Consider the following 21,767-nt stretch of genomic DNA (forward strand, 5'->3'; position numbering starts at 1 on the left):
TGTCTTCTATAAATCGGGATAAATATTTAATTCGGATATTAACTTGTCTTCATTTAGCATTAGATAATTTCTTTTAATATTTTTATGTGATCTCTAAGAAAATGTTCATTTTAGAGAGGATATGAAGAACACGCCAAATCCACTTATGTGGAAAAATATTCTTATATGCTTATTTGGTGAACAATTTTCTGTAAAATCAAATTTAGCTGATATTCATAAGAGTGAACATATTTCATTAGATTGTGTACTCCATTTCGTGATTGGATTAGCATTCAGCCACTGAAAGTTCATAAGCTCTCGCCACTAAATAAGACAATTAAAACGGAACAAAGATTTTTACATCACTTACATTAAGCCATATTTTTTTGTTAAACAATCTTGTTCAGTAATAGGCAAATCCCTGGGTTGTGCTAAATCTTTTGCTTTTTATTTTTTCTTTTTAACTTAATCACGATAATCGCTTTTCCGACAAACTACAAATATAAGGTGTATAGTTAAAATGTATTATTTATGGACGTAGTAAAAAATACATTTAAAATAAATTATAAAAAACAGCAAAAAACAATTAAATTTGACTAAATGTTTATTAGGTTAAATTTGATTATGACTGGTAATGGGCACAATCGTTCGCGTTGAGGCTGAAATATCAAGTCGAGCGCCGCTGACAGTAGCTGCCGGCACCATGAATCCTTGCGCCGAGCCGGCGGCAGCCGACGATCCCGACGGAGACGGCAGATGGAGCAGCATCGTAAGCCGACGCTTTTCCGAACGCCCTTAACCTAAAAAAGTTGGCTCTAATCTCCGCTTTCTCGCGCAGCACAATAGGTTCCTGTGCGACGCTCGAGACAAGGATCCCGAGGTGATATTCATCGGCGACTCGATCCTGCAGGCGCTGGGGCACACCGAGGTGTGGAACCAGTGGTTCGCGCCGCTGCACTCGATCAACTTCAGCATTCACAGGGACCGAACGCAAAACGTACTTTGGCGGGTGGTCAACGGCGAGCTAGACCACGTCCATCCGAAGGTTTGTAAGGTATCTCGCATCCTGCTGCGATTCCGCCAATAACGATCGACACTTTTCAGGCTATTGTCCTTCACGTGGGAACCAATAACGTCGACGATTCGCCGCTACAGATCGCCGACGGTATTATGGAAATTGTTAATATTATAAGAGATAAGCATCCCGACGCTTACATCGTTATACCTGTAAGTATTGCGAATAAATCGTAGCCTGTTTAGCCGTAGAGTTAGTCCGAGACGAGAACATGCTAACTGACATAAACATATTCATTTTTAGCTCTGTATATCACATTTACTTGAAACTTTGTTATATACATATTTACTTCTTTAATTCCGATCGATTATCGCAGATTTGGTTGGTTTGATAAATCCAACTAGCTGGTGCAAAATTACAAAATTTAACTTTATAATTAATAAAAAAAAACATTTAAAACAATTAAAAATTTCCATTGGGAATTGAGACCAAAACTCAGTATGAAATACTCGAAGAATCTCAAACTTTTTTGTTTAAATGCTACTTGATAAATGCAAAAAACATTTAAAGAACCTAAAAATCGTACCTTAATGCGAAATGACTCATTTACCATACCAAAAACAGCACACAGCACATTACTTTTTGTTTGTTTGACATTAACTTGCAAATTTATATATTTTGCAGTGTTTGATCATTGTGTTAATTTAAATTGTACACAAAATCTAATCTTAGAGGAATATTATAACTTACTTTCAGCAAAAATGTCAGTTAGTATGTTCGCGCCTTACACTATTCAGTTATAATTATTAGATTAATTGAGGGGTAAAAAACGAGTAAGGTAAAATCGGCCATAGTTAAAACATTCTGTTTAATATTGCTTTATAATTAATATTAACCATGTTATATTATTCATGATATAATTGTTGTTTCATTTCTAAGAAAGTTTCTTATCTTGTTTTAACCGACAATTAATTCTTCAGTCACAATGTTTTTCTTACTATACCTCTTAATTTATGTATCGTTAGCGTAGATAATTAACGATTAATTATTTTTTATCGCTTTATTTTCTGTAGAGTTTACTACCTAGAGGACAACATCCGAATAGACTTAGAGATAAAAATAAGAACGTAAATGAACTCGTTAAAGAAAAAGTGTCTCACATGAGTAAAGTGGAGCAAGTGTCCATCGATAAAGGATTCGTGCAGCCCGACGGAACCGTGAGCCATCACGACATGCACGATTATCTGACACTGACGAATGCGGGTTGTCGGAAAGCCTTCGAGCCTCTCTACGAGCTCCTCGTTCAAATACTCTCCGAGGGCGAGGTGGAGAAGGACTTAACGCCTTCGGAATGAATCTCCGATAATGCTTAATTGGCGCCGCGCTGTGTTGAAAAATGTCTTACGATTTTTATTTATGCATTAACCTGTAATGTGATATTCGATCTTTTTTTTATAATGTGAGGTATGTGGTATCAAAATTGTACGTATGAATTTTTCTGTAATACAATAAGAAAAATAATATTTTTTTACATGTATGTATTGAGCGAATCATCAAGAGAGAATAACGTGAAAGTTTTGATATAACCCACCTTGCATAATTATTAAGGTTTTTTTTCCTTAAATAATAACGCTGTACAACAAGATTTTTGCCATAAATATAAAATAACTAGATTTATACATAAAATTCCATTAGTTTCTTTTTCAAAAAAAATTCGGCAATCTATGAATATTTTGTCTGACTATATGTTGAAAATTTCTAATATATAAATTGAGTTATTTTAAATAGAGCGCAAAATTGTTGTACGGCGTAATCTATAATATGTATTACAGTTGTGATTGTAAATAACCATATATACTTTTAAATCTATGAATAATTATAATGCATTCCATAAGATAAACCATTCCAAACGAGAACTGAGAAATAATGTCTGATCACGCATTACATTACGTAACAAATTTTGTTTATTGATTGCTGTTTTTTACCCGATGCAGATTTTTGCTTCAATTGCAAATTACTTTTTCAAATGAACGATTGCTACCCTACTTTTTATAAAGCTTGAATTCTTGAAACAACTTGTTTGAACACTGAGCGCTTACTGCACTTTTTGTGGAATAATAAGCACGTGAGAAACTATAAAACGATACTTTTTCACCACAAAAGAGTTGCAATATTTTGTTACGTAGTGTTATTTATTATTTTTGTGACATTACAAATATATATAGCAGTGCGTTTAATAATTCGCTTAGTAGTAGTGTTAGTATTTCACATTCTAAAATATTAAAGCGAGCGAAAGCTCCGTCGCTTACTTACGACTTAGTGATTGGTCAGTGATTCGATTTAATATTGCATGATTGTTATAGTAGTGAAGCGCGCCGGAATTGCATACGTTTTTTACGACGGTAGCCTTAATTTATTTACATAGTCGTGTGCAAGTTTATATATAAAATACAATGCGTAATATAATTTTTGTGTTACAGTTTTAATAATTTTATACAGTGCTTAATGATATTTATATAACAATACGTATGAAATTACTTGATAAATATTATCATGAAAGTAAATGATAATATGTACTACCTAAGACTATCCGATAAGGTATTGCTGTGAAATTATGTACTTTTTCTTATTATATCTATTTCACTATGATTTGATTATATGCATTGGTCAATTGAACAATTTTGAGAAATTGTTTATTATAATTGATATATTTAGCCGTTGGTAATGTTATTTATATTTTTTTGGTTACCTGTTACCTATTCGACTATTTTTAAAATGTGCTGTTTTATTTTTTTCGTTTTGATATGTTAATATAAAATATGGTATTGTAGCTTATGTTAAAGATTTAATAAAATGATTTTTATGGAATTTGTGTTGTTATTTTTGATGTGTATTAAATGACGTGGAACATTGTGGAATAGCTTCGCCTGTACCCATTAGGTCACTACTTTCAGAACTTCAATTCTCTTGGTCTACATCAACTGCTAGGAATGTTACCGAGGGACATCCAAGAACCCACCCTCGACTGCTAACTAAATGGTAGATATATATTTTTACCAGTGAAAATATAATTTATTTAAAAGGTAGAGGAGACCGGGGCAAGATGTAATACTTAAAATAAAATTCGTCATTTATAGAAAATCTTTTGCATAGATAATAGCACTTATAGATTAATATTTTATAATTAAATCTTGTTAAAAGCTAAACCACATATTTTTTTTGTCAAATAGAAACTAAAGTTAACATGTCAAATTTCCCGTTTTGCCCCATGGTCGGGGCAAAATGGGAAATGCTACTGGGCAAAAAGAGTAGACATTTTAGTCGGGCAGGCAGCGATCAAGAATGTATGCCTCTTAATTTGATTCTTCTTTTCAATGTTGTTCTTATTAGGTTTCTATTTTTCAGTCTCTTGCTCATCAGTCTTGTTTATCTTATTTTTACTTTCTTTTATATGTATTATATATCTTTAATGAGCTCGTATTTATATGGAAATTCTATAAGTAATGCAGTTTTTCTCTCCTGGGTTCTTACTTCCTTGGGTATCGCCATGATATTTTCTGGACTTACCAAAAACGAAGTTTTTGCTTTCAGAATTTGTTTTTCGGGAGTTTTTTCTTTAATGAAGGATGCAGATCGGCGGAACACAAGTTCATGCGGCGCTAAATAGATTTCGGCTGTAGCTAATTGCTCTCTTTTTGCTGGTAACAGGCAGCAGACTTGCTTTTGGACTTTAAGTGATAATATTTTTGATCGACTTTGGCACAGTTCTGACTCCCATCTCATTGACATTGTATGTTCTGTATATTGTAAGTCCATTTTTCTCAACAACACTATCCAATAATGCAAAAAATTCATTAATTGCCACTTTATTGAAAACCATTGCCCTTGCTGCAAAAATCGGCTCTGGGCGTCCGTATATAAGGTCTGAGTATCCAACAAGACGTGCTTCCATTGATTCACATATTCCAATAACTCATCCTCCTGCTCTTTAGTGAAAACGGTTTTGTATCGTCCTAATATTTTTTTCCGTATTCATTCCGTATACACGTCGACTTTGGCACATTGTATGTAGCAGAAGCTTTAAGCAATCCCATCCTTTAAGAAAGAACAGCGCTTACTACTCTTCTCATGTCATATTCTTCCCATTTTCTGCGATCTGTTGTCCGCTTATAATTGCGAACCATTTAACTGAAAACCAAAAAAACAAACAAATTATAAATATACAGAAAAATGTTGACGGATAACGTAAGGCATGGGCAAAACAGGATACTATTTCATTATGCCCCGGTCATTTTCCCCCGACTGACATATTTTCGAATGGGAACCTAACAGTTCTAATCTAAAATATTGAAGTGCAAAAAATCGAATTAGATATCACTACTACAACAAGCTTATGATAAAAATCTAAACTTTGTGCACATCAATATTGAATACAAAAATCTCATAAAAATCCAAGCAAAATATTTTTTTCTTGCAAGGAATCTAAACTAGGTAGCGACATGCTCGTACCGCGCAGATTTATGTGAGGTGACAAGTTTGCACAAATGACGCTGCCGCCGACTCAGTCGTACGTATCATGAATACAAGCTCACGTCCCATCATGCCCCGATCTCCCCTACGTTCCATACGTAATAATATATGGCTCGTATTTTTCGGGTCAGAATTTTAACATGGTTTTGGTCAGAATTTATATTGCATAGGTCAGAATTTATATTAAATGGTCTGAATACATCGGTCAGAATAAATATTAAATGATCAGAATAAATATTAGATTGTCATAATTTATAGATATTAATAATTATATTTTATTTTAATTGGTCAGAATTGAAATCGGATCGGTCAGAATTAATATTAAATGGTAAGATTTATGTTGACACATAGTCAGATTCAATTTTTCAGTTGGCAATAGTGTTATCGTTTAAGATTGGTATAACTGTTCGACAGCGTCTGTCGTTTACAACTTGACAGTTCTGACGCGCCAACGCTGAATCAACAGCTCTTGTCAACACCAACTATTAGACCTTCGCTACGACCACCACTACGGTGAATGATAATCAAAGTGTAAAAATGGTTTTTATTTATTAATAATTACAAATTTATATAGGAAAAGGGAGGCGTCTCGCTACCGCTCGCGCCGACTTTCACTATAGAACCAAACAACCTAACCTTTTTTTTAATGATATTGTATTGATTTGTTGTCATTTCGGTATATCTTGGACATTGTCCATCGTCATCCAATCTATGATTAACAGGGCTGTGGAGTCGGAGTCGGAGTCGGAGTTGGAGTCGTGGAGTCGTGGTGTTTTGGCCGGAGTTGGAGTCGGAGTCGGAGTCGTGAAAAATGAGCGACTCCAACCATTTTTTTTAAATTATGAAATTTATGAATTTTTAATTGCTTAATAATGAATGTGTATATCGTATGAATATTAAACGTGTATAAAAACACCAATAATACCTGATAAAATTAAACTTTTTTGAGTCGGAGTCGAAGTCGAAGTCGGAGTCGGAGTGGAGTCGTGTTGTTGGTAAATATCGGAGTCGGAGTCGGAGTGGAGTCGTGTTGTTGGTAAATATCGGAATCGGAGTCGGAGTCGGAGTCGGAGTCGTGTTTTTTTTTAACGACTCCACAGCCCTGATGATTAAGTGTTCAAAAAGCGAAGACGCATATGTGAATACCACAATTGGAATTAGATAATAAAATAGGTTAACTTCAAGTTTCCTGCGTAAAATATGTGACTATGGCAGCAAGTTACTTTATTATGACCATGTGTTATTTTAATTCTGACTGTATACTATTTTTATTCTGACCGTTTATTATGTTTATTCTGGCCATTTAATATCTATTCTGACCATTTTGCTAATAAAATTCTGACCGAAAATGATTTTTATTTTGACCAAAATTTGATTTAAATTCTGACCATTTAAAATTGTACTATTATTTTATTTTACTAACTATTAAAACTGAGTTAAAATAAATCGTAACAGTTTAAACATGCTCATTATGAAATTAATGACCAAAATTAATTAAAAAATATATATTGAATGCATACGTCTGACATTTAATTTTCAAGTGTGGCAACTCCAATTTGTTTTGACACTGGTTGAGAGCTCGAGTTGATTAAGCAAACGCCCTATGTTGCAACAATGTCCTTTTCATTGCGTATAAAACAAGGTAAAATGCTGACGATCGATTAAATTATGTAACAATTGGCATAGATTCAAATTATTTACATAAAACGTACGAGTACATAAAAACAAAATTAAATTCTTAAAAATATACTTAAAGTGAATTGATACATATCTTTCGTACTTTTACTTTGTAGTATCCCAAATTTATCTCCCATGATTCATTTGATATACACATAAGAGTTATTCAGATGAACATAAAAACTAGAAATAAAATAAGTTAAATTAACAATATTGGTATTTTTTTATATAATGCAATTAGCTAATAGTTAATAAATATAATATATAGTATGTATGAATGCATTCCATATCACATTTATTGTAATTCGTAGAACCAGGCGTTGAAGAACAAGATGAAACTTTAAATAACGTTGAATGCATTGTTAAGGTAAGCAAAATTTCTTATATGCATATTATTTATATTATTTGTTACAATAATTGTACATTTCTAGTTTGAACAGGAATATTACAGAAATGAGGAAAGTAATATAGATGAAGTGGACGACAGATTGGAAATAGGTGAGAACAGTATTATCTTTGAATTTAACCTTACGATATTAATCAATAATCGACGAACAATTTCAGAAGAGCACGATGTTAAATATAATATACATATTTCTCAATCGGACAAGATTATTAGACCACCACTCCAGCAATCTATAGATTTATCTGACAATAAAATTAAACCTCAAGTTTTTAATCAAACGATAACATATGCAACATTGAATTGTAATAAACGTAAAATAAGAATGAAAAAACCTAACTATATTGGTTCTTCTGATTTTGAATGTTGCAAGTGTAGTAAAATTTTTAATAGATATTCATGCCTCGCTCGTCATATGTACACTCACCAAAATTCTTTCAATTTTGAATGTGACAAATGTAATAAATTGTTCAAAGCTAAATGTCACCTTGCACAACATATGAAAACTCATTACCGTAACTTTGCATGCCGCCAATGTGTAGAATCATTCGATACTAATCGAGGCCTCACACAACATATTATGCTTATTCATAACGATTCTTATGCTTTTGAATGTGAGAAGTGTGGAAAGGCTTTTAAAACTGATCGTTTTCTTTTAACTCACTTACGTACTCATAACGATATTTATATTTATGAATGCGATAAATGCGGAAAAAAATTTAAAACTAAAACTGTTCTTTCAAGACACATAATGATTCACAGTGAGAATTATAATTTTAAATGTGATAAATGTGGTAAAGTTTTCAACACTGTTCGCAAACTCGCACATCACGCTTATGTTCATAAACAATTTTGCAACTTTGAATGCGACAGATGCGGTCGAGGATTCAAGACTAAGCACCATCTCTCGAATCATTTACAAACTCATACAAATTTTGCTTGTTGCAAGTGTAATTTGAAGTTTGAAGCGAAATATATGCTTTTAAATCATATGCAAATTCATGATGGTAAATTTAGATGTATCAAATGTATTAGATCTTTCAAAGCAAAACGTAATCTTACACGACATATGTATGTTCATGGTGATTCCTATGATTTTAAATGTAACAGGTGCAATAAAGCTTTCCAAACTAATTCAAGGTATTTACGACATTTCAAAAAGCATTGTATATTGACTCAGCCCAATTCATAAAATGTATTTACCTTATTTTAATATTTAAGTATAGCACGCGTTCCTTATTTGTCTAGCCTATCTCTATAATTTATATTTTAATTTATAACCTTAATAAAAATCTATTTCGAGAACAATTGTTTAATTTTCCTATTGTTTGTATAGTTATTTAAAGATTAAATAACTCCATGCTTCTTTACATTTATAGTTAACATAAGGTGACATCCTTCTTTTGTCCTCGTTGAACAAAAATGTCCGAGGTGACATTTTTTTAGCTCCAGCAACATTCATTTTATTAATGTTGTTGAGGCATATTTATCCGTTCTTTATAGCCAAAACTTGGCGGTACTCTGGTAACACTGACGAGAAGGCGGCGGAGGGCAACACAATATTTCGGTGGATCTCGACGGAAAGACAACGGCCGGTGTTGCCTTGTCCACTGTTCATTCGCATATATTTAATAGTCCAACATAATAAAAACACGTATATATTATTTTCATTTGATGCGAATTCGCGAGAGTGAAAGCCGCGAAGTCGGGTTGTTGAAAGATTAACAGTATGGAGAGGAAAACATCGACGGTGATCCTACATAGATTAAGTTCGCTATTAAACGACTAAACTTCATATATACCGGTCATTGATTGGCTAGGTACACTGTTCCATATTTTTTAACTTTATATAAATCGAGCATCATCAATCGTTCGTCGGTTAGGTTAGATTCGCTATCCCATATAACATATAACTTCATATAAACCGAACATTCACCGGTTACAATTATATTTTTCTTCCAACTTCCTTCCTGGAGTCTTCCAACTATGATGAAGGTGGACACATTTTCTTCTTGGAAGAGGTTGTAAAGCTCCTGATTGTTTCGTATATGCCATTCGTTGCTTTCATATACAGCACTTTCCTCTCGAATGTGTCAAGCAGCCTTTCGTCAGCCCTGGTAAGTGTCCAGCTCTCTGAACCGTATGTCAGAACTATAATGTTTTTGTACGACGAGGATTGATTTGTTTTATTAGGCTGAAATAGCATGTATGTATTTGCTAACACTACTCGTCTCTTAATCTCTACGCTGACATCATTTGTAGCTGTTAACAGGGTTCCGAGGTATATGAAGTCATTGACACACTCAAAAATGTACTCGATCATTTCGAGATTTTCAGAATACTGGCTCCTCAAACTAGGCATAACCGACATGTATTTTGTTTTTGTTTCATTGATCTTCAACCCCATTTGAAGATTCAACCCACTGATGATTCAATGGCGTTAAAGGTTTCTATTAGTGTCTGTTTTGATCTCGCCATTATATCTATGTCATCAGCTCAGGCGAAGATTTGTATCGATTTGTACACACTGCTGGTAATATCCAGTTTGGCATCTCGGATTTCTTTTTCTATGGCATTGTTAAACAGATTTCATGCTAGAGCATCGCCCTGTCGTAGGCTGTTGAGTATTCACAAATATATCATTTTGTATGCATTTGATATTTCTCATTGTGAGTTTCACCAAGAAGATTAGTTTTTTTATACACCCTACTGTTTACTTTTTAGATCAGTGGTCTTCAACCTGGTGGTCTGCGGACCAGCGCCAGTCCACTAAAAAATATAAATTATATCAAATTTGCTTGCAAAAAAGCAGCAGCCGATGTCGCACTAACAAAAAATTGTAATTTTATAGCATTAGATTAAATAAATAATATTCTATCTAACATTGGTCTTTATTTTGGGTTGAATTTTCCATTTTTTGTTTTGATTTGTTTTGATTTTTCCTATTTTTACCGGGCCGTGGATGTAAAAAGGTTGAAGAGCACTGCTTTAGATTATTTCACGCGTAAAAAATCGAGAAGAAAAAAACTACAAATTCTTAAATACCCACAGTCGTAAAAAATGTAAGAATATTGTGTCAAATAGAGTATTAGATTACTTTAACTTGATTTATATTTTTGAGTTCATGTAATGAGTTAATAAAGTATTAATAGGGGGGGGGGGGGGCAAATTTAGTATTTGCCTGGGGCGCCAAATAACGGTGTCAAATATGCCTAAGTCACATCAGGCCATAATAAACCTAAATAAATACATATAAATAGGCCCCATACAAAACTAAGTTTTAAATTTTTAAACGTATTTATGTAGCAAAACGTCGTTGGCCACTTTCGCAGATACTAGGGAATAAACAAACGTTCATAAATATTGGTTTCTGAGCGTGGCGCTGATATAATTAACATGTAGCAATATTTTAATACTACATTATTTTCAGTAATATTTTTTTGCACTAGGATCCTAATTTAATATATTAAAAAGAAGCGAGATTTCAATAAAATTTTAAAGTGTGGCAACCTTAAGATATGTAAATTTTGACAGAACAGGTTTTTCTGAGCGACGTTGCAAAATGTCATATTCTCACTTTATTAAACAAGGTATTATGATGATACTGAATTAGGATATTTGAAATTATATAGATAAATGAAATTTATTACAATTTGTAGAACCAGGCGTTGAAAATCATGATGAAAATTTGAACCCTGTCATGTGCTTTACTAAAGTAAATAGACGATAAGAAACATATATACCTATGTGAATTATTAAGATACAAAAATTTTACATTTTTAGAATGAAAATATAAAATTAGAGAATGATACCAAATGCGAAAAAATGATCAAAGATATGGAACACAAATTGGAAATAGGTTATTGTTAGAATTTATAGACGAAGTAATCTATGTTTAGAATGCTTATTAACGGTATTGTTTAATTTTAGAAGAACATGATATTAAAGATGTACTGATCGCTAACTCGGACAAGATAGAGGCTTTGTCAGAAGATTTCCAGGTTTCATACATAGATAGTTCACATCTTACGCTACAGTCCAATCTTTCTATAAATTTATCAGACGAACCGCAGGCTTTATATATAACGAAAGATACTGTAGTAAGTTGCGTCAAATGTGGAAAGCGGTTGAAAAAAGCCAATCTTTCACGGCATATGAAAACGCACGTTGATAACTATGGTTTTAGATGTGTAAAATGTGGTAAAGCGTTCAAAACCAAAGCTTGTCATTCGCAACATATGAACGTCCATCTAGATTATAGGAATTTTCCGTGTAGTACATGTGGAAAATCATTTAAAACTAAGCGTCATCTTTCGTGGCATATAAAAATTCATATTGATTACCTAGGTTTCGAATGTGACAATTGTAATAAAGTATTCAAAAGTAAATTTCTCCTCTCCCAGCATTTCAATATTAACGACGGCTCTTGCCGTTATCTATGCAGCGTATGCGATAAATTTTTTGATTCGCGTCACAATCTCATGTGCCACATTGATCTTCACAGAGATTCTTTCGGCTTTAAATGCGACAAATGCGATAAAGCGTTCAAAGCTAAGAGCTACCTCGCCCGACATATAAAAACTCACGATGATACTCGTAACTATGAGTGTAATCAATGCGGTAAATCGTTTAAAACTAATCATTACCTTTCACAGCATATACTCATTCATAACGATTCCTTCGACTTTGAATGCGATAAGTGTGGAAAGAAATTCAAAACCAAAAATATTCTTATAAAACACAAGCATTCTCATAATGAGTTTTATAAATATGAATGTGATAAATGCAGTAAAGTTTTCAACACTAGTCACAACCTATCGGTTCATTCTGCTATTCATAACGATTCTTGTAACTTTGAATGTGACATATGCAGTAAAGCCTTTAAAACCAAACGCTATCTCATAAGGCATATGGACATTCATACGAATACGTGTAACTTTGATTGTATCAAGTGCGGTAAGAAATATACTAGCAAAGGTATACTTTTTAAACATATGCATACTCACAGAGAATAACATAATAATTTTTTCGATTATAATGTGACACGTGTGATGAAGCATTCAAAATTAATCAACTTTATATGTCATATGAAAATTCACAGTGATTTAATGTAAGAAGTGAAGTATTTATAAATCAATATATAATAAAAGATTTAAAATCACTTTTTTTATTTGCACCTCTAATCATTAATGAAATAATTCTTTTTTAATGTACAAATTATGTGTTACATACTACTTACCAACAATAATATTTACCTATCGAGCTATTACAGACTCGAAAATGTAACCTGTTAACTTAAACTTTATCTTTCTGGTTAATTATCATAGTAATAACTCATAAAACACTAGTGATACACACATAAGGGTGTGACAAAATAATTGGACCAAACATTATTTTTCATATTTTTGTAGTTTCTACACTCTTTTATACAATTAAAAAATAAAAACAATATTTTTACAGAAAGAATTTATTTTCATACACTTTTAATTTGAAAAAACAGTATCTAGTAACACTTCCTTTCTCTTTGAATACTCTGCTAGGCATACTCTACTCGCAGTAAACAAACATGTAACTTCGTTTATAAATACAGTAAAAATACTGTGTCTAATTGCCACCCGTTAAATGTAAAAATTTTAGTTTTACTTAACAATTTTTATTAACAACTAAATTGCTTAACAGTAAGTTGAACGAATTTTCTGACATCATTTACGCCTTTAGCACACTAAATTCCTCTTCTGATGCTCTGGTTTTCCATGCCTGATGAGCTCACATCCGTTTTTTCACTCGCTCTTTCTCTTCTTTATTCAAAACCAGAGCAAACATTGAAAACATCGCCATTTGAGCACTCAAATGCACTGGCAAAACTGTCCATTGTGAATAGAAGTGGAATCATGGATCGGTCACGGCACTGTCGCGTTTGTGTAGCTTCACACGCCTTAAAAAATAAGTACTAGTCCATACAACACCACCCACACTATACGGCGCCGGGCGAATCCACCCGGCACGTGTGAAGCTACACTTGGGCCGGTTTCACACGTGCCGGATGGATTCACCCGGCACCGGGCCGGCGCCCTGTAGTGGGGATGGTGTTGTATGGGCTAGTACCTACCATTTCAGACGTGCCGGACGAATCCATCCGGCGTCGGTCCGACGCTGCCCATACAATATCGGCGCCAGTCGACCACACGCTGGAGATCGCCGTTAACAGTGTGGGAGAGTGAGGGACCTCTTGAAAACTTGAAAAACCCCAGGTCCTTGAGAGGAAGTCAGCTCGTGAACACCCAACCGAGGTAGCGTCCTTTGGACTACCAATGACGAGTGGGCTAAAAGGGCCCGGCCGTAAAGGTCCGGGAGTCGAAACTGGAACGGAGGAAGCACGAAAGTGTCTTCCAAGGATGAAACTTAGAAAAGCAGGGGCAAGCAAAGCTATTGCAAGGCAAAAGCTAAGCAAAAGTACGCAGGTGTGTCAGGAGAGCGTTTCCCAATACCACTCGAGAGAAACACTACTAACACTAACAAATAACGTAGTACTACGGGGGGTGGCTCCCGCTCATCCAGCCCTTAAAAGCTGGATGCCACCCATTGAGTTGGACTCGTAGGGCCCTTAGTACCGGAACAGGCAGTGGTTTCTACAATGGATAAACGTAGTAACTTTCTCTGCCCATACAACACCACCCCCACTACACGGTGCCGGTGATATCACGGATTGGTCACTGATGTGTATAAATGAACCTTAACCGTTACATTATAACGCGTACTTTTAAATTAAAAAAAAGAGTAATAATTGCGCTAATCGATGTAAAAAAAAAGTACAAACTAAACCTCAAAGTTGGTAGTTTTAAAATTTGTATCAAGAATTTTTTTAGATATTTCATTATAACGTGTATTAAATAAATAACACTCATTTTTATAATTATCTCAAATCGATTGTTCAAGTTTATTTTCGCATTTATTTCTAGCTTTATCGTCCATTGATTTAGCCTTCATTTTAGCGACAGCGTATATGGCAACACCGAGTCGATGCTCCGTTTGGCACGTGTGTCAGCAGCGCACCTGGGCGCCTTTAAACATTCAGGCCGGCAAACCTCCATAATGGCGGATTCTACGGCTGAAACACTTTCTAAAAAGTAATTTTCCTATTTTACAAAACCTCGCGTTATTTTCAAAATTTAGGATTTTAATTCAAAAATTTTGTTTAAAAATATGCATGTGCAATTTTTATGACACGTACATGAAAACAAAATGGCGGTAATGCACAATTTTAATTATTTTAAAGCCATCTTGTTTCTTGGCTTGTTCTATATTTGCAGTCTACATATATTCTAAAAATATGACTGTATGTACTTAATAATAGAACTTATATTCTATATACCTTTTTTGCATACGTTTACATGACGCAATATTCTCATTTTTTTCCAATAAAATAAAAAGCAATCTTCCATTTGATGATTTTATACTTTACTCGAGTATAAAGAATATTTTTCTATTTGTTGTACAGTGAAGTGTATTAAAAATATTACTATTTTAGTGAGTGGTACTTTCCTGTTAAAGTTATTCTAAAAAAATGTTAATTACATTATTATGTAGATTCGTTGCAGAGTTATTCATGGAGTGATATATATAAATAAATAAATAAATTTATTTTTATACAATAACAGGAAAGTACCGCCAAAGTAAATACATCAACACCATATTGTTTACCATCATAAAAACATGTTTTTATACTGCAAGAAAAACTATAAGGAAAAAACGCAATTTATTGTCAACCACTTTGTGATTTTCAAATTTTATTTTAGCTCATTTTTCAAAATTCGCTTTAATCCATTTCGTTATATTCCAGTGAACTTAAACGGCGGATGAAAGCCGAACAAAAAGCCAAAGAAAAGGCTGAAAAAGCACCCAAAGAATCCTCTCCGAAACCCCAAGCCAAAGTCAAAGCTGTCAAAGAAGATGAAATATCCCCAAATGAATTCTACAAGTTGCGAACGGCCGCCGTTTCAGCTCTCAAAGCGACCAACGACAAAAACGAACATCCATATCCTCACAAATTCCACGTAGACATTGCCCTGTCTCAATTCATTAAGAAATACACCCATCTAAGCGACGGACAGATATTGGAGGACGTAACTTTATCGCTAGCTGGCAGGGTACATTCGATGCGTGAATCCGGCGCCAAGTTGATATTTTACGATCTTCGCGGCGAAGGTGTTAAACTCCAAGTATAAATCGATCATTGCCGTTTATATATATTATAGTACAACTTAAATAACATTTTTATATTATATAGGTTATGGCAAATGCCAAATTGTATGCCTCCGAATCAGAATTCGAACACGATACCGATAAACTGAAAAGAGGCGACATCATAGGCGTTACTGGTAATCCAGGAAAGACCAAAAAAGGAGAACTGTCTATCATTCCCAAGAAAATAAAACTACTATCTCCATGTTTGCATATGTTGCCTCATATGCACTTCGGTTTAAAAGACAAAGAGACGAGATTCCGTCAGCGGTATTTGGATCTCATCATGAACGATCGAGTCCGGGAAATATTCTACAAAAGAGCCAGTATTATTTCTTACGTGCGACGCTTCTTGGACGACCTCGGTTTTTTGGAGATCGAGACTCCGATGATGAACATGATCGCCGGCGGCGCTACGGCCAAACCTTTCATAACTCACCACAACGATTTAAATATGAACTTATTCATGAGGATAGCGCCCGAGTTATATCATAAGATCGTCGTCGTCGGCGGAATAGATAGAGTTTACGAAATCGGACGTCAGTTCCGAAACGAAGGTATCGATCTTACCCACAATCCTGAATTTACAACTTGCGAGTTTTACATGGCTTATGCAGATTATCACGATTTGATCGCAATAACTGAATCGATGGTATCTGGAATGGTTAAATCCATTCACGGAAGCTATAAGGTAATTGCACAAAAATACTGAAAATATTTATATATACATATATACGAATATGTGACCGATCGACAGATTAAATATCATCCCGATGGACTCGACGGTGAAGAAGTCGAAATCGATTTTACGCCACCGTTTAAAAGGGTACCTATGATAGCCACTTTAGAAGAGATGTTGAAAGTCAAGTTTCCCAAGCCCGAAACATTGAGTTCTCCCGAAACCAATAAATTCCTCGACGACATTTGTAAGAAGAATCAGGTATGTTCGATTAAAATTTGTTATATAGACTGAATATTGATACCTTTGTGTTCTATAGGTGGAATGTCCTTCGCCGAGAACTAGCTCTAGATTGCTCGATAAATTAGTAGGACATTTTATCGAAGAGACTTGTATTAATCCAACGTTTATTTGCGATCATCCACAAATTATGAGTCCTCTTGCTAAATATCATAGGGACGACGCAGGTCTCACTGAAAGGTTCGCTATGATTGTTATATTATTTACTTTAATCAATATCTATAAGTCAGAAATTAAATCAACTTTGGGTTCTTAACCCTTTATGTGCCATCTGCGGATAAAATGCGAAATTCGGATTTAACCCATGCTCAATGAAAAAATAATAGTCTTTGTAAGTGTTGAATTAATTTTCATAAAAAGTCACGTAATTAGTCAATTATACAGTAAAAAATAAAATTAAAGATTTAATGTAATAAATTTTATTTAATATTTATGAATATAAACATATAAAAAAATCGTAATTAAATCTTTAAATTTATTTTTTACACTATAATAGACTTAATGAAAATTAATTCAGTACTTAAAGGGTTAACTTGTTTTAATAAAAGGTTGTGAATGAAAAACTGGAGCGATGTAAAATTTTTCCACATAAAAAAATGACAAAGAATTTGAATCAACTTTGGGTCAGAATAAAAATAAATTTCAGCCTGACCATAATTATATTATTCAGGATCAAAATGAATATCAAGTGGTTAGAATAAAAACAGCATATGGTCAAAATAAAAATATAGGACCATCAGAATTGAAAAAATGAATGGTCATAGTTATTTTATTCAAGGTCAGAATATATATCAAATGGTTAGAATAAAAATAGCATATGGTCAGAATAAAAATATTAGACGACCTTGCGAATTGTGAAAAAATATAACATTTATAAATATAAACTAATTAATAAATTATTTATTTTAGAAACATAAAATATCTCACTCGCACCTGAACTTTGGACAAGTTAGGAGCGAGCGAACGTTGGGTCAGAAAATTGAACACCCCCTGAATAACCCTCAACGAATTTATTTAATTTTATGTAGGGCGTGAACTTATTCTGAGCGATAGCACGCTTGGCCGTTGTGTTGACATCTGACTATGTTGCGCGCCGAACCAAACAAGTTGTCCCTAAAACACCTTGATAATGACCATGTATTAATGTACTGACCATCTGTCAGCCAGGGACGTCATTTGGAGGGGAGTAGGTGGGGATATTTGTCCAGAAAAATACATGTCATTTAATGAATCTTAATGAAATCGAAATATTAATAAAACCACCACTGACTGGCCAACTTTGCCTCTACCCTAGAAAAAGCTGAAATGAAGTCTTCGATTCTAATCTGTTGTATATAAATTTTGGAACAAATTCGATGTATGTATAGATCAGAGTCGTTTCATCGTTTGTTTTGTGTTAAATTGCATGTAAATTAAGATCAGCTACGATTGAATCAATTCAGCAAAATTGATTTAACATTTTACATACAATAGCTGATAATGTTTGAAACGAATTTGATATACATCAAGAATGGATCCGTATCGGCGTTTGTTTTGTGCGATTTGCATATAAATTAAATAACTAGAAATAAATCAACTGGATTGAATTATTGAACTGATTGAAATAAAATCTTTGCGTTTAAAATATTTTTAAGATAAGTGTTAAACGATAATAAAGAGTGGACCTTTTCAACGGTTTTTTAACGAACGAATTCTGCGAATTCGGTCATAGTAAACACCGCTATAAACATTAAAATCCCAAATTTTTTCGAAAGCATTTTTTTGGTTTGAAATGCGTGACAATTAGCTTCTTATTGTTACGCATTTCGAAACAAAATAAAGGCGCATAAAGGATCATAGATTTTAGAGTGGCATTAGTCACTCAGGTGTATTGTTTCATTTTTAAAAAAAATTCAAATTTCTTTTGAGATAGTATAAACGAATATTTGATCAATTATTCGGTACAGTTTAACATAATAGGGTAGCATAAATAACTTGCTGAAATGCATTTTCGAACAATTAATTTCATATATTTTACAAATTTATTGTCATAAATTGATAATTTACTACTGCCTATTTAACTTAATCATAAATATTTTTATGCATATGTGAAATTCAGAGTCCGTAAATATTTTTTTAAGAAATGGTTACCATACTATATATTAGTGTACTATCATTTATTGTTAACCAGCGGTACTCGAGAGAAGTTAAAAAAAATATAATATTATTGAATTTTCATTTTTGAGCTATATTTATTAATAATTTTATTAAAAACAAATGATTTAAATTTTTTATAAGAATTACTCGTTTTCAATTTTTCTCGAGTAGTCGATCTATCTAGTACTAAAACAAGTTCGAGTGTGAAGGGTTAATATAAATTGACACGAAAAATACGGGCCTATATAATATATCACTGACGGTGTGCTTCAATATAGGTTCGAACTGTTTGTGATGAAGAAGGAAATCTGCAACGCCTACACCGAATTAAACGATCCGGCCGTTCAGAGAGAAAGATTCGAACAGCAAGCTTGCGACAAAGCGGCCGGTGACGATGAAGCTCAAGGAGTCGACGAAAACTTCTGCACTGCTTTGGAATACGGCTTACCGCCGACGGGAGGATGGGGAATGGGCATCGATCGTCTGACAATGTTCCTTACCGATAATAACAATATAAAAGTAATTGAATCATTTTATTTTCCGATTGACTTTATATGACTAATATCTGTTTTGCGATTTTAGGAAGTACTCTTATTCCCGGCTATGAAGCCAGACGATCCTAATAAAAACAACGCTGAAGCTACTACACCGGAACACGGAGTTGTGGACAATAAAAATGAATTGTAATAATTTATGATATATTTTAATAAACTTGTCGAAGTTTGAACATGTTTTTTAAATACATATTTTATATCAATTCAATGGCAGTGTCTCACATATTATATACATACAAAAATTGATATTGTCGGAGCAAAAGTGGCATAACTAAGGCCATGTTAAAAACAAAGTTCAGTTACATCACAATAAATTTACACTCTTTGTATTACATTCTGAACTTATAAATTGCTTCTTATGTAAAAGTACATTGTAGTGATTGGTAATTCTGGTCAAAGAATATAATATTATAAGATTACTAACTTGGTACTATAAATCGTTGTATGCAAAATTGCGAATCTTTTGCTCCGACTGCCTTAAATAAATGAAATAGCATGTATATATTCTAAGAAAAATACACTGAAGGCTCTCAGGCAGTAACACTATTTTTATATAAGTCATTTGAATATCCATTTATAAAAACATGTACACATTGGGTTGAGTAATAAAGTCATCGCATTCAAGAGTGTTTTCTGGACATTCAACACCATAATTTAAAGGTTGAAACAATTAGTAGAGCAATAAAAAAAATGATGACTTGATACACAACCAATTACAATGTAAAATTGACAAAATGTCACAATTGGACTTTGTAAAAGAGGTATTCAACGAGCAGTACATTTGAACCTTTGCACTCTATTTTTATTAAAAGTCACAAAAAGTTCGTAACTATCACTCAAAAGATTAAGACCAAGACACTATTTTTTATTATTTATTAAAATAGTAATTAATTCGAAATCATTGTATTTTATTGTATTTTGTTTTTACGTTTAGTGGTAAAAGTCCAGATCGCATGGTAGACAAATAAGGTCTTAAGCTTTTGGGCGGCAGTGTAACCAGAATCTATGCTGTACCCCTGGACGACCGTTAACGAATTTTACTTAGTTAGAAAATTTTTGTATTACTTATAAAGAATTTTCATCGGACTCTTCGCCGTTACTGATTGTCTTTTGCGTCGAATTGTAGTGTTCCCCCAAACCGAACATGTGCCTATGATACGTCAATATCAACGGTTCTTTAGAAGCGAACTCTTCGCCTTGCACGATCACCGAAGGAAGAGTAGATTGTACGATATGTATAGAACACTCGAGAACGGTAGACAGAGCTTTCAACTCGACGTGTCCGCCCCAAGCGTTGGTGTTCATAACGTCGTCGCAATACTTTTGAAACTGCTCTTCGCTCAACATATCACAACTGTCCAGATTGCACAAAAACGGTGCGAAATCATCTTTATTGTTTCGAATTTGATCTGCGGTGACTTTTCTCAGCTCGTTGACGGTCATCTTGGGTCTGAGCGTCGCGGTTAATTGATGCGATACAGCACTATACAAGCAGTCTCCGTTAGAAGGTATCATATAAACCGTTAGATCCTTACTCTTCAAAGTCTCTTTAATTTTGTTCATCTCCACAATCCTAGGTCCGTTCCTGTTGGCCTTTTCTTGTTCCGCTATGAGTTTATCTCTCGCCGATTCTTCGGCCGCTTTCTTATCTCTCCTCCGCTGCGCTTTAGACACGCGTTGCTGCGGGTCGTTTGAAGTCTGATTCTCTTGTTGAACATCTTTGGGTTGTTCGCCGTTAGTGTGCGGGCGCGAAAAGTGCAATTCCTTTATGTGTGTCTGTTCCAAGTCGGACTCTAACCTCGAAATTAGTTCGTCTATTTCTCGCTTTTTCTTCTTGTCCGATTTGCTTGAAGATTTTTTTAAGCTCTGTATACGATTTTGTAGCAGTCTTTTTTCGCGTCTGTGACGCTGAGCAATGTCTTCTTGTTCGATTTCCGGCTCCAATTCTAACATTGTGCGTACGGCTGGAGGGAACAAATTTGACACTAGCTCGGTGCTGCAAGTATAAAATAAATTTGACGTTTGTCTCTCTCAAAAAAACTTATATAACGAATAGGCGGCTTCCATAAAAAATGTCACAGGTTTTTCGTTGTCATTGAGCAAGACTTTTGTCTGTTTCACACTGTGGTTATAAAAATTTAAATCATTTTTCTGAATGAATCCAAAAGTATGACTTATTTAAATATTGCGTTGAAATTTACAATTTTTAATGATGAAATGTAATACAGTTAAAATCTATAAAAAAAATGGCGA

The 21,767-nt window shown here is 33.8% G+C and overlaps 5 protein-coding genes across 8 annotated transcripts; 4 read left to right on the plus strand and 1 right to left on the minus strand.

The window, feature by feature from the left end:
- The first annotated feature begins 640 nt into the window (after positions 1-640).
- On the plus strand, positions 641-3,862 carry Paf-AHalpha (Platelet-activating factor acetylhydrolase alpha). 3 transcript variants are annotated; one of them, XR_015811652.1, is made up of 5 exons: positions 641-748; positions 818-1,024; positions 1,084-1,241; positions 1,371-1,773; positions 1,975-3,862. XR_015811652.1 is itself a non-coding variant. In XM_088199969.1 (4 exons), exons 1-4 carry the CDS (start codon positions 683-685, stop codon positions 2,347-2,349), a joined length of 678 nt encoding a protein of 225 aa, XP_088056095.1. In that variant the 5' UTR covers positions 641-682; the 3' UTR covers positions 2,350-3,862. The 3 variants fall into 3 exon arrangements, 1 of the variants encoding a protein (XP_088056095.1); XR_015811651.1 differs by having other exon boundaries at positions 1,084-1,773; XM_088199969.1 differs by lacking the exon at positions 1,371-1,773 and having other exon boundaries at positions 1,084-1,206; positions 2,068-3,862.
- Positions 3,863-7,053: 3,191 nt separating this feature from the next.
- LOC148227923 (uncharacterized) lies at positions 7,054-8,909 on the plus strand. The gene is made up of 4 exons (XM_088200832.1): positions 7,054-7,166; positions 7,513-7,568; positions 7,633-7,699; positions 7,766-8,909. The coding sequence occupies exons 1-4, from the start codon at positions 7,139-7,141 to the stop codon at positions 8,794-8,796; spliced, it is 1,182 nt and encodes a 393-aa protein (XP_088056958.1). The 5' UTR covers positions 7,054-7,138; the 3' UTR covers positions 8,797-8,909.
- Positions 8,910-11,093: 2,184 nt separating this feature from the next.
- LOC148227924 (uncharacterized) lies at positions 11,094-12,765 on the plus strand. 2 transcript variants are annotated; one of them, XM_088200102.1, is made up of 4 exons: positions 11,094-11,194; positions 11,264-11,319; positions 11,388-11,469; positions 11,535-12,765. In XM_088200102.1, coding segments are annotated over exons 1-4 (168 nt in total). In that variant the 5' UTR covers positions 11,094-11,166; the 3' UTR covers positions 11,537-12,765. The 2 variants fall into 2 exon arrangements, with proteins under 2 accessions (XP_088056228.1, XP_088056227.1); XM_088200101.1 differs by having other exon boundaries at positions 11,388-11,463.
- A 1,853-nt stretch (positions 12,766-14,618) lies between these two features.
- LysRS (Lysyl-tRNA synthetase) lies at positions 14,619-19,687 on the plus strand. Its single transcript, XM_088200831.1, has 7 exons — positions 14,619-14,731; positions 15,445-15,823; positions 15,892-16,536; positions 16,603-16,785; positions 16,844-17,004; positions 19,239-19,479; positions 19,543-19,687. Exons 1-7 carry the CDS (start codon positions 14,625-14,627, stop codon positions 19,645-19,647), a joined length of 1,821 nt encoding a protein of 606 aa, XP_088056957.1. The 5' UTR covers positions 14,619-14,624; the 3' UTR covers positions 19,648-19,687.
- LOC148227926 (deubiquitinase OTUD6B) lies at positions 19,647-21,556 on the minus strand. Its single transcript, XM_088200833.1, has one exon. It carries the CDS (start codon positions 21,465-21,467, stop codon positions 20,580-20,582), a length of 888 nt encoding a protein of 295 aa, XP_088056959.1. The 5' UTR covers positions 21,468-21,556; the 3' UTR covers positions 19,647-20,579.
- Between the last annotated feature and the right edge of the window lie 211 nt (positions 21,557-21,767).

The sequence above is a fragment of the Plectrocnemia conspersa genome, unplaced genomic scaffold, assembly GCF_051122295.1.
Source record: "Plectrocnemia conspersa isolate PC_06_02 unplaced genomic scaffold, ASM5112229v1 ptg000012l, whole genome shotgun sequence".
NCBI classification, from domain to species: Eukaryota; Metazoa; Arthropoda; class Insecta; order Trichoptera; family Polycentropodidae; genus Plectrocnemia; species Plectrocnemia conspersa.